Source organism: Phyllopteryx taeniolatus, chromosome 17, assembly GCF_024500385.1.
Source record: "Phyllopteryx taeniolatus isolate TA_2022b chromosome 17, UOR_Ptae_1.2, whole genome shotgun sequence".
Classification (NCBI taxonomy): Eukaryota; Metazoa; Chordata; class Actinopteri; order Syngnathiformes; family Syngnathidae; genus Phyllopteryx; species Phyllopteryx taeniolatus.
Window position 1 is genome coordinate 12559009 of NC_084518.1, and position 14648 is coordinate 12573656.

At 40.7% G+C, this 14648-nt stretch overlaps 1 protein-coding gene across 5 annotated transcripts in view; it reads left to right on the plus strand.

Annotated features, from left to right (window-relative positions):
- cadm2a (cell adhesion molecule 2a) overlaps positions 1–14648 on the plus strand; it is a 307569-nt gene that overhangs the window by 163964 nt on the left and 128957 nt on the right. The window contains exon 1 of one of the 5 annotated variants that reach the window (XM_061751331.1): positions 1953–2181. The exons of 3 other annotated variants lie outside the window; for them this stretch is intronic. In XM_061751331.1, coding sequence (XP_061607315.1) covers positions 2160–2181 — 22 coding nt within the window. In that variant the 5' untranslated portion in view covers positions 1953–2159. Of the gene's footprint in view, positions 1–1952; positions 2182–2230; positions 4073–14648 lie in introns of those variants that run through there. One more of the 5 variants, XM_061751329.1, reaches the window with a different exon arrangement.

Sequence of the window (14648 nt, forward strand, 5' to 3'; positions counted from 1 at the left end):
TATTATTATGGCAGTGCAAAGCTTATTTTTAAACTTGCATTTCTGTTAATAATGTTTAAATGTTACTTAAAACATTGCATGTAAAGCTACATTTGTATTAAGGCAACATTTTACAGGATTCTTTTATCAGTTTTTTCCAGTGAGGGGGAAAAAAAAGCAATTTAAACAGACATAGTGGGTGCATAATACAATATGGCATATTATGCACTTTTCTCACAATAAAAACCAGGTCCCAGGTGTCTTAATAACATGACATGCTTTTGTCAAAATAACCCAAGGACCCTCTTTTTGGAGCCACACGTAAAGCAGCCAGTTTAGAGTGGGCGGTCCTTCCTCTTGCAAATGATTCAATGCTCGCCTCGCCCCCTCTATAATGGGGCCAATTGCAAGTACAGCTTTTGTTACCATGGCAACTTGGTGGCACTTAAGCAGTTGTGACAAGGTGACCAGCTTGATCTGTGCATGTGGATCATGCAAAGGGACACATTGCCTTAAAGGAATACCCACCCATAATTTGTATACTTAAATTTGAGTGACGTTCAAATTTTGTGCTGTGTCCCATGTTGTTGTTTTTTTCATAGATTCTAGCCATTTTTCTTAAACACCTTTATCGTGTATACTGTATACATAAACAGTAGCATTGAGGGATACATTGTGGTTGTCTACCACCATTTCTACTTTAAATTGTTTACATTGATGTTTCCGTGTCAAAGTATTATTGTATAAATTGGAGATGGTTTAAAACACAAACAGTAGAAGCATCTGTGCATCATAGTTTTATTCATTATTAGTTTTCTTTGTAACTGATTGAGTCAGGCAAATTAATTATGGTCATGTGGGAATCATGAAGAAGCCAAATACTCAATATTGGGTCAATATTTGATTGAGAGATATAAAACACACAGCTTTTAAATCCCCTTTTAGCATAAAAATCTGAGAATATCACTGATTAGATTCACAAAAGTAACTGTTCACATTTAAATATGAACTAAAAAGATTTGTTTTCATATGATTCAAACTGGCCATCTGCTCATCAACAAAACTGATAATGACATCAAAACATTATTTTTTTTTAACTAACATAAACAGTGTTTCACTTTATACCCCAGAATGCAAACACTCACACAGACATACAAACATACACAGTATACACACACTAAAACATCTGTTGGTTGTGTTGGTTGCTTTTCAAGTGTCTAACAGCTATCCCCTGCTTCAAATCCAACTGGTGCACAATTGATAACACTCAATACCCAACATCTGTGTTAGGCCTGATAAGTAAAACCAGCAAATGTTTGAAAACCTTACTGCAAGAGTCATTATTTAAAGACTTAGTTAGTTTTACTACTCCAATTTCCGATTATTAATACAAATGTTCGTGAGCTGCAGGTGGCAACCCTGCCTTCTTTTTAGCAAGGAACAGTCTTTACAGTTGCAGTGTATTTATATTATTTTACAGTAACTAGTATTTTTTGGTCCTCAGTCGGAAAAGGGTGGCGTGCCCTCTCCAGGTCGGGGATGAGATCCTGCCCCAAGTGGAGGAGTTCAAGTATCTTGGGGTCTTGTTCACGAGTGAGGGAAGAATGGAACGGGAGATCGAGAGGTGGATCGGTGCAGCATCTGCAGTGATGCGGACTTTGTATCGATCCGTTGTGGTAAAGAAGGAGCTAAGCCGAAAGGCGAAGCTCTCGATTTACCGGTCGATCTACGTTCCTACCCTCACCTATGGTCACGAGCTGTGGGTCGTGACCGAAAGAACGAGATCCCTGATACAAGCGGCCGAAATGAGTTTCCTCCGCAGGGTGTCCGGGCTCTCCCTTAGAGATAGGGGGAGAAGCTCGGTCATCCGGGAGGATCTCAGAGTAGAGCCGTTACTCCTTCACATCGAGAGGAGCCAGATGAGGTGCCTGGGGCATCTGATTCGGATGCCTCCCGGACGACTCCCTGGTGAGGTGTTCCGGGCACGTCCCACCGGGAGGAGACCCCGGGGACGACCCAGGACACGCTGGAGAGACTACATCCTTCGGCTGGCCTGGGAACGCCTCGGGATCCCCCCGGAAGAGATGGATGAAGTGGCTGGGGAAAGGAAAGTCTGAGCGTCCCTGCTGAAGCTACTGCCCCCGCGACCCGACCTCGGATAAGTGGTAGAAGATGGATGGATGGATAGTATTTTTTGTTCACGTATGCATTTTTTCAGTTTTTATGTGTTTTCGAGCTTGTTGAGATTGTTTCATTTTTATGGCGAATAAACCTGTGTAATAATGAACGCAATGTCCCTCTCCATGCAGTTTGCCCTGGAGAGGACCTCCAATCCACCTTGGTCCTGCCAAGTTTAAGTGGCAGCAGATGCGCTTTTCCAACTTTAAGATAAAAAAAATTCAGCTCCTACTTTAAAGTAAAGCTCCTACCATATGTCAATAGCCAAGTCTTTTTTTTTTTTTCTTGCCAGCACACCGGAATAAGTAGCGACATAAGTGTGGCTAGTGTAAGCTAGAAGTGACTGTGATGAAGAACACAGTGATCCCATCACGAAACTGTCTGTGACCGCTTAGCCTTTCCATCGTCCCGGGAGACAGGAGGAAATGACATTATCTGTTCAGCGCCACTGTTCCTACCAGAGGAAATAGAATAGAAGCGTGGGTACTGCCAACAAGGTTGTTGATGCCAGTTACAGTCAGCGCAGATAGAATTACTTGTGAATCTGAGTATTTAAGAAGAATTGATTACATTTCCCACTCTAGCACCGACGAGTTGGCTTTTCTTTACTGATGTGAGCTTTCACTCTCTTAGATCAATGTGTGTATGAAAATGCACTGTGTCCATTAGTGTGTGTTTGCCATCACACACACTCTAAACCCTCTTATCCCTCCTCTGAGGGCACAGCTTAGTGTAAACAAAGGGAAGAGGCAGAGGGAATTATTGTCAATCCGGGGGAGATCTGCGAGTCATTTACAAAACATAATTCATTTCAAGCATATTATCCCCACCAAAAAAATAATGGACTTAAACACTGCGACTGTTGACAGATTATGACACATTGCAGTTCATTAAATACTAATAAACGCTGGGGTGTCGCTGTCGTTTGGTCTACCAGCTTGAAGCTGTTGATTGCCACTACCATTTGGAGTTTATTGTCAAGCTAACCATAAAAGAAAGACTTACACGTTGTGTATTAGAAACAACCATGGCCTCAGTACAGTATATTGTATGCAGAGCCTCAAACCCGACACGGGGTTGCAGTTTTTCCGTTGCAGCCCACCAGTAAATGTGCGGTGCAGTGCTCGATCTCTTGGTGTGTCGACTGTATTTTTTTTTTAGTTGTCCAGTTCAGTTGCTCTTGGCCGTGTCGTTTGGTGTGTGGCAGGCCCTAAAGCTGTAATGAACATTACATAATAATGTATTTTAGACAAGGAGAAAATAGCATGTCGTTCCTACGCCAGGGCTATAACCCTATGTTCCGTTCTACTGGAAGTAACTGTACACAATTCTATGTTTGGAAGAGCAGCTTCCATGTTAGTCAGAAGCCCTTGTGTACTGAATTTCGTGCATCTGCACTGACACTTGTTGACAAGCTTTTACAGTATTTCCCAACAAGAAAAAGCATGACATTAACTTGACCGGGATCCATGGGAATGTGAATAGGTGTAGCTCGAATCCGCAGCCTTTACCTTTACAAATTCCACTGTTTCTCCTTTTTGTCTAAACAAGGCACTTGAAGATTTCAATGCGGAAAAGCACATTTTATAACATTTGGTGCATTGCTGTACAGTGGTGTGAAACAATGTTATTCCACTGGGTGTTGTTGATCTTAAGTCGCTTCCTGAGTGAGGACGTTCGTGTACCACTTTGACCTTATCAAGTGATGGATTACTGCAGACACACAACAGTGTCCTCTAGCTTAAGACCAGAGCTAGAACCAAAGAGAAGAAGTATTATAAACATCGTTTCACATTCGTAAACACGCCATGTCCACAGTCTGTTTACATTCAGAGCACTTTTAACCTAACTAATATGTTCTCTTTTCCCATTTTGTCTTTCATTTCCGGCTGGCCCTTCATCCCCTCATCAACAGGTAAGCACACCAATTCCTGTCTTCTATCACATCTGTTTTATGTGTTTGTCCCACACTTTGAACACTTTGTACCACTCTAGCCCATTTGCTTCACTGGTAACATGACATTCTTAATGGTGGTATTTTTTAGGAGGCCTAAGGATAGGAAAAAGTTAACCCAACATTGCAGCTCTGTAAATAAAATATATATGTTATGTGAACGATACGTCCCGATTAACGATACAATGCTATACATGATGGTGGAGTAAATGTTGGTGGGCAGTTTTCACTTTACAGAAATTATTTAACTGAATGAGTCGTTATATAACCGTGTGCCGTAAAGACATTTAAATATTGTGGTGCCTTGCGCCTTGACTGAGTTTTTCGAGATGTGAGCCGTCACTTGATACGAGTGTGCTTTAGAGCCCCACTGCTAGATGGCAGCAGCACACTTCTCATCATCAAGACACCATCAATTCACATTGATTTCCTTTCAGTGGAAGGACAATATCAGTTGGTGGCAGTAATGCACCATTAAGGTGGTTTGCCAACTGTCAATAGACCCCACGGTGGAAGAATATGGAAGGACAATACATTAGGTTTGGCGCTCGCATATTCGGTGTTTGCAGGTTATGCAGAGAGCAAATATTATTACTGTGTTTTTATGTAGTACACTAATATTGGGTGCAATTTATCTTTTGAAAAAAAAAAAAAGGTTTGGTGTGGTTTTTTTTTTAGGAGGTGCTAGAGCAGATTAATTGCATTTCCATTCATTTCAATAAGGAAAGATAATTTCACATATAAGCATGGTCATGGAACAAATTTACTCTAATCCTTTATTGGAAGAGGAACCGCGTTTGGTAACCTTAGTCATTTAGAAATGACCACAAATGAATTAATAAATAACGTAAGTCAAAATAATTGTAACCGAAGAAGGCAACTCTTCAGTGAAATGAGTTGATTATTATGATGATTATTCATTCATTGTTATATTTATTATTATATGACATTCAGATTACCATTAGAAATACAGTATACTATCAATGGTAATAATAATAATTATTATTATTATATTTTAAATTACTATTAACTATTTGATTACATATTTTTGGTTGAAATATACTCTTTGCTTTTTACTGGGAGTAACAACAAATAATGTAATGACATAAACATTTAGAATTTCTATAGAGGTTAATGTACGATTAGTTGAAGTAACTTTTTATCACAGTGTTTTCATAGCTCCTTTCATGTAGAGCTTGACTGATACAAAAGCACAGCTAAGATGCATTCAGTGGAACAGTTAAAGTCAAGTTGATTAGTATGCCTACACTGTCAAGAGTGTAGAACTGCAATCTGAATGTGTCGCCAATGCAGTGTTGTTTGAGCTGTCCCACAGGAAAATCCAAGACGGCTGCATTAGTAGCCAAGCAGTGGCATCTCATAAAGATGCACTGTGAATACAAGGTCTTAGTTAGTTTGGAGTTAGCGGGAAGCTTTCAGGACCCGAGTCACTGCTTGTGGCTGTGCTAAATTATGCACAATGGCCAATAATAAACAGTGAACATATACGACTGTTGCTAATGTCAGCAGAAAGCGTGATACTGCGTCATTCTAATGGCGTCCCAAATGGACAATGTCTGCCACTGTCTTGGATTATGACAGGCATGAAAAGCCACCAAGGCATTTTCTCTTTAAACTACACACATCCTGAGAGATTTGCCCAACATGCATCACTGCAGAATTCACTCCCATGAAAACCTGATATTTGTCCATCGTCGGCAATTTGAACTGTCCAACGGTTAGCTTCAGTGCTGTGCTGCTCACCAAGTTGGTGAAGACAGTTGTAGAAGTATTTTGGTTTTTTGGAATCATTTGTAGTTACTTGACATAAACTGCCGGGTCAGGTTTCTCTCTGACAGAAACATTTTTGGGCTGAGTTTTACAAATGAAAGCCATTTGTAGTTTCCATTCAAAGAAAGCTGTGGTTTTAACATTGGATTTCTACTTTATGACTTGCCTCCCTTTTTCACTGCATGGTACCTACTCGAGTCCACTTGATATTAAAGGTGACATGCATTTTTTCCCCACAATTTAAGACAGTTCGCAAATGTCTTAATACCATGTGTGTGACATTGACAATATTTTCCTAAAAAATAGCCCAAGGATAAAGAATTACAGTATTATACTCCACAATCTCCATTTTGTTGGACTGGTATGTTTTCTTGTTGCACCCAGTCTCCTCTCAAATATAATTACAGTACCAAGACCAACAAGCTGTGGAAGAGACCCTCGTTCTCTCCCATTGTTGTTTTTTAGCATGTTGCGTTCAGAGTGATGCGTTCAATGCAGTGTGCAGGGGTCTTGTTTTTCAACTACCCTCAGTCCTACCTTGCCGTGGCCATCATCCACATGACGAAAACTAAATAGAGGAGACCCTTGTTAGCGTGTCCTGTTATGATTGATGTGTTCTATGTGGTGTGTGTTTTTTTCTGTTTCCTGCATTAATTTTTCAAAGTGGAAACAGACCCCCAAACTCAAAATGATGCAGCACACTGAAAAATTTATATTACAGTTGAGGCTAACATCTCAGATTAAAGCATCATAGCCATACTCACACTAACTTAACTTTTGGGTTTTGCCTCCATTTCAAGATGGCTGTCATGGTCTGTGTTTTGGTTTGGGATGTGTTTAGTTTTGGTCCATGTTTTCCTGTGTTCCATGTTTGTCGTGTTCTCATTTAGTTATTGTGTCCACCTGTTCTCGTCAACCTTCTGCCTTGTGTCGACCAATCAGCTCTCTCCATCCACTCGTGCCTTCTCCAGGTGTTACTGGTTGTCTCGTCAATCTGTTTGTATTTCATTCCCTGGTTTCTTTCAGTTTTTGTCAGTTCATTGTCATTGCAGTATGTATTTTCAGTATGTCATTGTCGGGTGTCATTGTCCCTGTCTGTTCCACGTCTTACTCACCAGTCATAGTTTGTTTCCAGTTTTAGGTTTATTCAAGGTTATCTGTTGTGGGACTTTGTTTAGTTTGCTTTATCCATGTTCCTTGTTGGCCTTTTTTGGGGGGAAATTAAATATATATTTTTTAGACTCCTGCACTCCTGCCTGCCTGCTTCCCTGCATTTGGGTCCTACATGTTTTTGCCTTGCCTTCCTCGCCTCGACAACTCTAATGGCGTCCCTTCAGTTTTGTGGTTTTCCTTTTGTGGCCATTCTGTCGCCACGATGCTTCTGGCTTGGCACATACTCACCTTTTTCTCTCTGCAGTATTACTGTTGAAGTGGGTCTGACAGTCAACTATTTCTTTCCTCCAATGAGGCCCTGTACTTTCCATTATGCACTTTTCCCTCTCACAATGTCATTTGACCCTGGTTAACACGGCTACATTAATGCTCAAGTAGGCAGGTCCGGATTATAGCGTTATAGTTCTGATGGGTGAGCTGGTGTGCAGTGTCACCAATGATGAGTCAATCATGCAGGAAGATGGAGACAAAATTACATTGATTTTCTAATTGGCTAAACATTCTCTATACAGTTTTTGTGAAGTTATAATGATAATCCTAACATCCACTGTCTTGTCAAACATGGTTTGTAATGCACTAATACACTGATCCACTGTATACCCTGGTGGATAAGGAGTATCTCCAGCAGCAGTCAGCGGGAAGGCAACTGCTGTCCCTGAGAGAGATATTTAAATTGGAAAAGAGTTTTTGTAGGTCCATTCTGCTATCACTGCATAAAGCTGCACTGCCACTAAGGTTGTGACTGTAAAATGTGCAATTGTTAAAATGGGTATTTAAATGTTTCTGATTAAACCAATCAGTGAAAGGTCAATTATGTTTTGTGGTACATCCAATTGAAAGATAGACGCAATTAAAGAACGTCTCAGCCTCTAGTAGTGAAAATGTAGTGAAAAGGTTGATGTTTCATGCCACCCCAGGCCAAAGAAGTCTTTTTGGTGCAGTCGATCAGTCTATCTGGCTGGAGGATTACAGGTTGAAGACTCTGTGGACAGACATTGACAAATTGACATGTTGATGGACTGAGTTCAGCTCACTGCCTGAGCCATTTTGAAATGCAAGTTAATTCGTTCTGTGACCACATTTGTAAGTCAATACGCTCATATCATCTTTCACCATTGAAATGAATGGAAATGCCATTAATCTGTTCCAGCGTCTCCCCCAAAAGACATCATATGTGTCTGTGTGTGTGTGTGTGTGTGTGTGTGTGTGTGTGTGTGTGTGTGTGTGTGTGTGTAAAATTGCCTCACACAAAAGTCACATAAAACTATCGTTTGAACTGTTGTCTTGCATGACGTCACACGGGACCTCAGTGTATGTCATGAGACTTACTAACTAGGTTCTGCCGGTTTTGCTTTTTCATTTTCTGCCATTTCTCGTGTCACTTTTTTTTCTGAAGGAGAAGCACTAGGGGTGTTAAGATAGAGTGTTGCTTTTATATAACAGATATCTTATTTTTGTACTTGTATGACAATTAAGAATACACATTACAGACCCGACTCTCACCTTTGGCAATTCATTAGTTGAGTGTTTTATTGTTTTTGCATCGTATTGATAACACTTTCTAGGTGCGAAATTGTCCATAGCTGTGAATGTGAGTGTGAAAGATTGTCTATATGTGCCCTGCGACTGGCTGGCGACCAGCCCAATGGTGTACGCTGCCCTTCGCCCAAAGTTAGCCTGAATAGGCTCCAGCACACCCACCCCTATTGAGGACATTGCACTACAAAAAATGGATGGAAGGTCAGTTGTTAACTGACAGTTAAGAATGTTAAACTGTCACTCATTTCTACAGTATTTCCATTGTTGCTCAAGAAAATAAAGTTTAAATATTCGGACAGCTTGTCACTGAATGGATTGTGTTTGACCTTAGAGGTTTAATGTGTTCAGTAGTTCTGCTCGAAGGTGAAGAAAGAGTAAACATGTTATATTTGCAGAGTAGGGGAAAAGACATTAGACAAACTCTATGCTGTATGCTTTGTGAATCCAATTTGCTTTGCATCACCCGCAGCCTTGACAATGCTGCAGTTTTTTTCTTTTTTAAATTCACTTCCAATTACTGCAGCTGAGCATAGCGCTCCACTGTTAATATGTGACTGGCATAAAACTAGCAATGTGTGCCGCACAGACATAAGCTGTTTGTCTCTGCTCAGGATGCTGATTAACCATTCATATAATACAACAGCATGGGCGACAAGTGACAGATGAAGTTTTTTTGACGTTCCAGGTTCCACTATATTGACATTATCACACACTGCGCATTGCACAGCCAATATATAGTATATGGCGTACTTAGCGCTCGGTAAACTCAGTATAATTCAGTATCTAAGCATCATTTCCCATCAGCCCATTTGCCAGCTGCCTCATCATTACACGTCCGTCTCCCCTGGTGGCAGCTGTCACTCAAACTGTCTGAGAAGGAGTTCAGTTAATGTTTGTTCTATGTCAATCTGTTTTGGTCTGACTAATGGCTTGTATTGTGAATGTAAATAATACTGGCCCAATCTTCAACTAACGGCTCTAATTTACAAACGTATCATCAATGTTCCGCGTTTTGTTTGTTTTAATTGAATCTTCGAAGCAATAGCTGTATTTCGAAACAAATGTGACAAACAAAACGTTGTTTTCCTATTACATGAATATAAATACATTAACTGAACTATTTTAGGATATTTTTTAAGTTGCTGTTGTAATCTGCTGTTGTCTGCCTTCAATACAAAGCTGTCTTACTATGGACAGTCCACTTTTTATTTGTTACAACACATTTAATCTTTCATTGTAAAAAATGCATGAAAACAAATATCCCTTTTCTTTTTTGCCTTCTAAAATGAAATATAAAAAATATACTATACTAAATAATAACGTATGTACGGCTGAATCTATCTGTATCACTTAAATATTTTATTTTTACAAACAAAAGTGTGAAGCAATATCTCTGCTTCGAAGGTTCATGGGGATAGTTTTTCCACCTAGACTAATGTTACTGCAGTTGCACACACCACTACGGGTAGAAATAAGTTGGAGCAATGGCGGTGAGCCAGGAGGAAAGAGGCCGTAAAAGACAGAAAATGTCCAAAGTTTGGGATCATTTCACGCTTAACAAGGACGATAAAGTGAACCACACCTGCAGGTCTACGATCGCCAATACAAGGCAACATTTTAAATGTTGGCTAATTTAATAAAACTTAGCATCCATGGCGAGTTAGAACGTATTGTAATGCCCAAGCAAGTGGTTAAGACAAACAAATACTGTAGTAAGCACATTCATACATGAGCCACAACTCACGCCGAGTCATTCAACATGTAGACTGGCTAACTGGTTAGCCAGTTAAAAGCCAACCTTAACTCTACACCAGAGGTGCTCAATGCGTCGATCGCGATCGATCAGTCGACCGCAAAGGTAGTATTGGTAGGTCGCATGACATCGTGTGACATTAAAAAAAAAAGACATCAGCCTATCATCCATCTCGTTGCTTGGTTGATATACATATATAATAGATGAAATCTGAATTTTTCTGACACTTAGGTGACGCACATGCACAAACAACGCTGCTAAAAGGTAACTGCAGATGCGCAAACAACGGCGCAAAGTGTGTCAAAACTAACAAGCTAGTCAGTGAGTTACCTCCAATTTTTATCTCGGTGTTTTCTCTTAATCTTAAGAAAGGGTATAAAAATGAGTGGGAGAGCTGGACCAAGTAAGAAGACAAAAAATTACCACTTTCATACGGAATGGGATGAGGAGTATTTCTTCATGATGACATTTTTGAAATGCGTATGCCTCATCTGCCAGTCTGCCATCGCATTACCAAAGAACAGTAATGTGGAGCGGCATTTTACGACTGTGCATGGAAAATACGACACCGACTACGCATCCCTGGCTGATTCACTTCAGTGCAAGTCATCGGAGTAAACTCAGGTAATTACAAAAACATTTACATTGTTAATTATGTTGTGTTGTGCAAGATTGGGTCATGCGGTGATGCAAGGTACATCAACATACATTGGTGCTGAGCTGTGTCGACGGCCCAGAATTTTAGCTCACTCAAACCAGAGACATGGTCGCGGCCCCCACCCCCCAAAAAAAAGGTTGATCGCGGGAGGTTGGCTGCTTGAAAAGTAGATCTTGGAGCAAAAAAGTTTGGGCACCACCTCTCTACACTCTCATTCGCTGACACCCACGTCACTCACCAGGCCAGGCCCCACCTTTTGAAGCCATACACACTCAAAGTGAAACGCGACGATTCCCAAGTGGACAAAATAATACCTGCACCTCACATGTTTATGTGTGTTTAATAATGGAAATGAATTTGTATCTAATTACTCAATCGATTAAATCAGTAAAATACTGTACTTGATTTAAAAAAATATTCGATAGCTGCAGTTCTAAATTGCAGTTCAAAATAGAATTTTGACCATGGGCATTCTAGGACAATTTTAATCAACACAAATGATTTCTCTCGAAGTTTATACTAGTCATGTTGCAACAGCTTGTTTTTAACCATGCAACATTCCACCCATAGGTCATTTCAGCACATCAACATGCAAAGTGATGCTTTGTTAGCGCGCTGTCTCTGGCAAATTAAAGACAGCAGATGGAAAAGCCTTCAGCTGGCTGTAAGGAGTCAATATTCTAAAACGGGAAATAGAGCCTAGAAGCAATTATGGTATTGCGTATGGACATTTTCTTTCTGGAAATTTTTTTATAAAATAGGTAGACTAGTCCTATTTGCATTGGAAGTCCTTCAACAAATCTGATCGAGCCAATGAACTTACATTTAGAACTTGAGTCAGTTCAAACAAAAGTAACCTTGATAGAAATTGAGAAGATTACAGTAGCTTAAGTTAAGGACATATTTTAATATTCTGGAGACAATAGATGACTTTCTCAAGGTCTAACCGCAGTAAAATACATTTACGTTACAATTAGCGATGGGTGTTAGACTCAATTTCCTTTATCCACCGTGGGTAATGACCAGTTAATTATGTGTTATTTTGTTAACTATTTCAATGGGATAGTGAAATCTATCTCTGAATGTTCTGAATTTCTGTTTCTATGTCAGTGTTTTGCCTAGTGTGTGTCGAATGGATGTTGGCCTAACCTGACATCATGTTTTCTGTGATTGGCTGCAGCCAATTAGTGAGCTTCATTTTGCCTCAATTGCTTCAGGACCCTATGAGTCAGCAATCAATTCCACACAATCCAAAATTAAATCGATTAATTCACTGTTATAACCATGCCAGTTGTCCCAATTATTTTGTCAGTTAACCCAATTGTAAGCAGCTTGCATATCAAATTTGGTTGTCCAGCTTCAATTTAAGAGGTCAAAAATGCTTGGAAGCTAAAGCGTGTGTGTGGGGGGGGGGGGGAATGTCAAAGCTGACGACACCCAAACCAAGGCAGATGTGTCGGAAGAAGACAGAAGGAAGAGGGGAACTTTTTTCAATAGCAGATGGAAGACCAGTTGGGACCGCTCTCATTACAGTGATGTTTTTTTCTTCTTCTTCCATGGTAGCCACACGTTAAAAATTGCACAAAGACACACACGCACACACATTACTTCACTCCAACACTCTGGTCTATTGTCAAGAGGACTTTCATCAGTAGTGGAGAGACAAAGAATGGAAACCACGGTTGGAGTTTAAGGACACTTATGTCATATACTTTAAACTTGTATTGTTACTTTTCTATATATTGAGCCAGATTCTTTTTTTTAGCTTTCACTTTCTTTCGTCTTTGTAATTATACTGTGTATCAAGAGGAGCTTCTCTCAATGAAGTGTGACAAATAACGGTGGAGAACTTTCCCCCCTATTTAACGCATGTCAGACGAAACAGTTGGACACCGCCAAAGAGAGATAGCTTTGTAGTCCCCTTGGATTCAGGCCAGGCAGCTGTGCAGGACAATAGAAGACTCCTGCATGCACACACTTTAGTTTAAAAAATAGTCTCAGGTACACCTGCAAAATGTACTGAGATCTGGGGATGAACATAATAATTGATTATGTGAAATTTGTTGTTGATTATGTCTTGAAGAGTTTGAGGCAGGCGGCACAGTGATCGTCTGCCTTACAGTTCTGAGGACCGGGGTTCAATCCCCGGCCCCGCCAGTGTGGAGTTTGCATGTTCTCCCCGTGCCTGCGTGGGTTTTCTCCGCACACTCTGGTTTCCTCCCACATCCCAAAAACATGCATGGTAGGTTAATTGAAGACTCTAAATTGCCTGTAGGTGTGAATGTGAGTGCGAATGGTTGTTTGTTTATGTGTGCCCTGCGATTGGCTGGCAACCAGTTCACGGTCTACCCCGCCTCCTGCCCGAAGATAGCTGGGATAGGCTCCAGCACTCCCGCGACCCTAGTGAGGATAAGCGGCTCAGAAAATGGATGGATGGATGGAGTTTGAGGCAACTGGACTACTTTGCTGTCGAGGTGCTTTTGAGCTACATCTGCACAGACGTCCACGACGACATAATACCTCCCGACAACGCTATTCGGATCAATATGTCACATATATAAACTACTGGCAAAAAGTTAGCGATATTTGGCTTTCGGTTGAAATGTCAGGATGAACCTAAAATGCGGCCGACTGGTTAGAGCGTCAGCCTCACAGTTCTGAGGACCGGGGTTCAATACCCGGCCCCGCCTGTGTGGAGTTTGCATGTTCTCCTGCCTGCGTGGGTTTTCTCCAGGCACTCCGGTTTCCTCCCACATCCCAAAAACATGCATTAATTGGGGAGACTAAATTGCCCGTAGGTGTGACTGTGAGTGCGAATGGTTGTTTGTTTGTAAGTGCCCTGCGATTGGCTGGCAACCAGTTCAGGGTGTACCCCGCCTCCTGCCCGATGATAGCTGGGATAGGCTCCAGCACGCCCGCGACCCTAGTGAGGAGAAGCGGCTCAGAAAATGGATGGATGGATGGAACCTAAAATGCAATGTGACCTTTACGATTGTCAATTTATGGGTTGAATATGTATTGCTGAGGTTGTAGTTTCCAGTGGTATGATGCATTACATTGTGATGCACCGCCTAATACTAGTAGTTGTAGATTTTTTTCGCCTCTCATTAGGTTGTACATATGTAACAATGGCAGCCATAATAATGCTCTGAAGATTTACGAATGATATGGTGTGACAAAATGTGTCATCGCGTTACAATACACTATTGTTTTCTTAGCAACTTGCTTTTTTTTCTTTTCTTTTTTTATCAGATTTTGAATAAGTAATCATTACAAGCTCTGGCTATTAGCCTGTCAAGCTGCATCACTTCTCTGGCTGTAACTGCAAGGTGACAGCGTGCCGACGCTGAATAATATTCTCTAATCAAAATACACTCATCTGCATTGTATGGCAGATATTCCAGTCAAATCGGAATTATACACCAGCAGGTTATTGTCAAATGTTCAGATGATATGCTGCACAGTAACATATTCCTCATTCAGGTGGGATTCATTTCTTGTGATCACTGTCAATCAAAAGTGTTTTGTTGTACAGTTTACAGAACGGAGAGAAACAATGGCCAATGCACTTTTAAGCCATTTATTGAATGCCAGAAGAACAATAACACAAATAAACACACTGA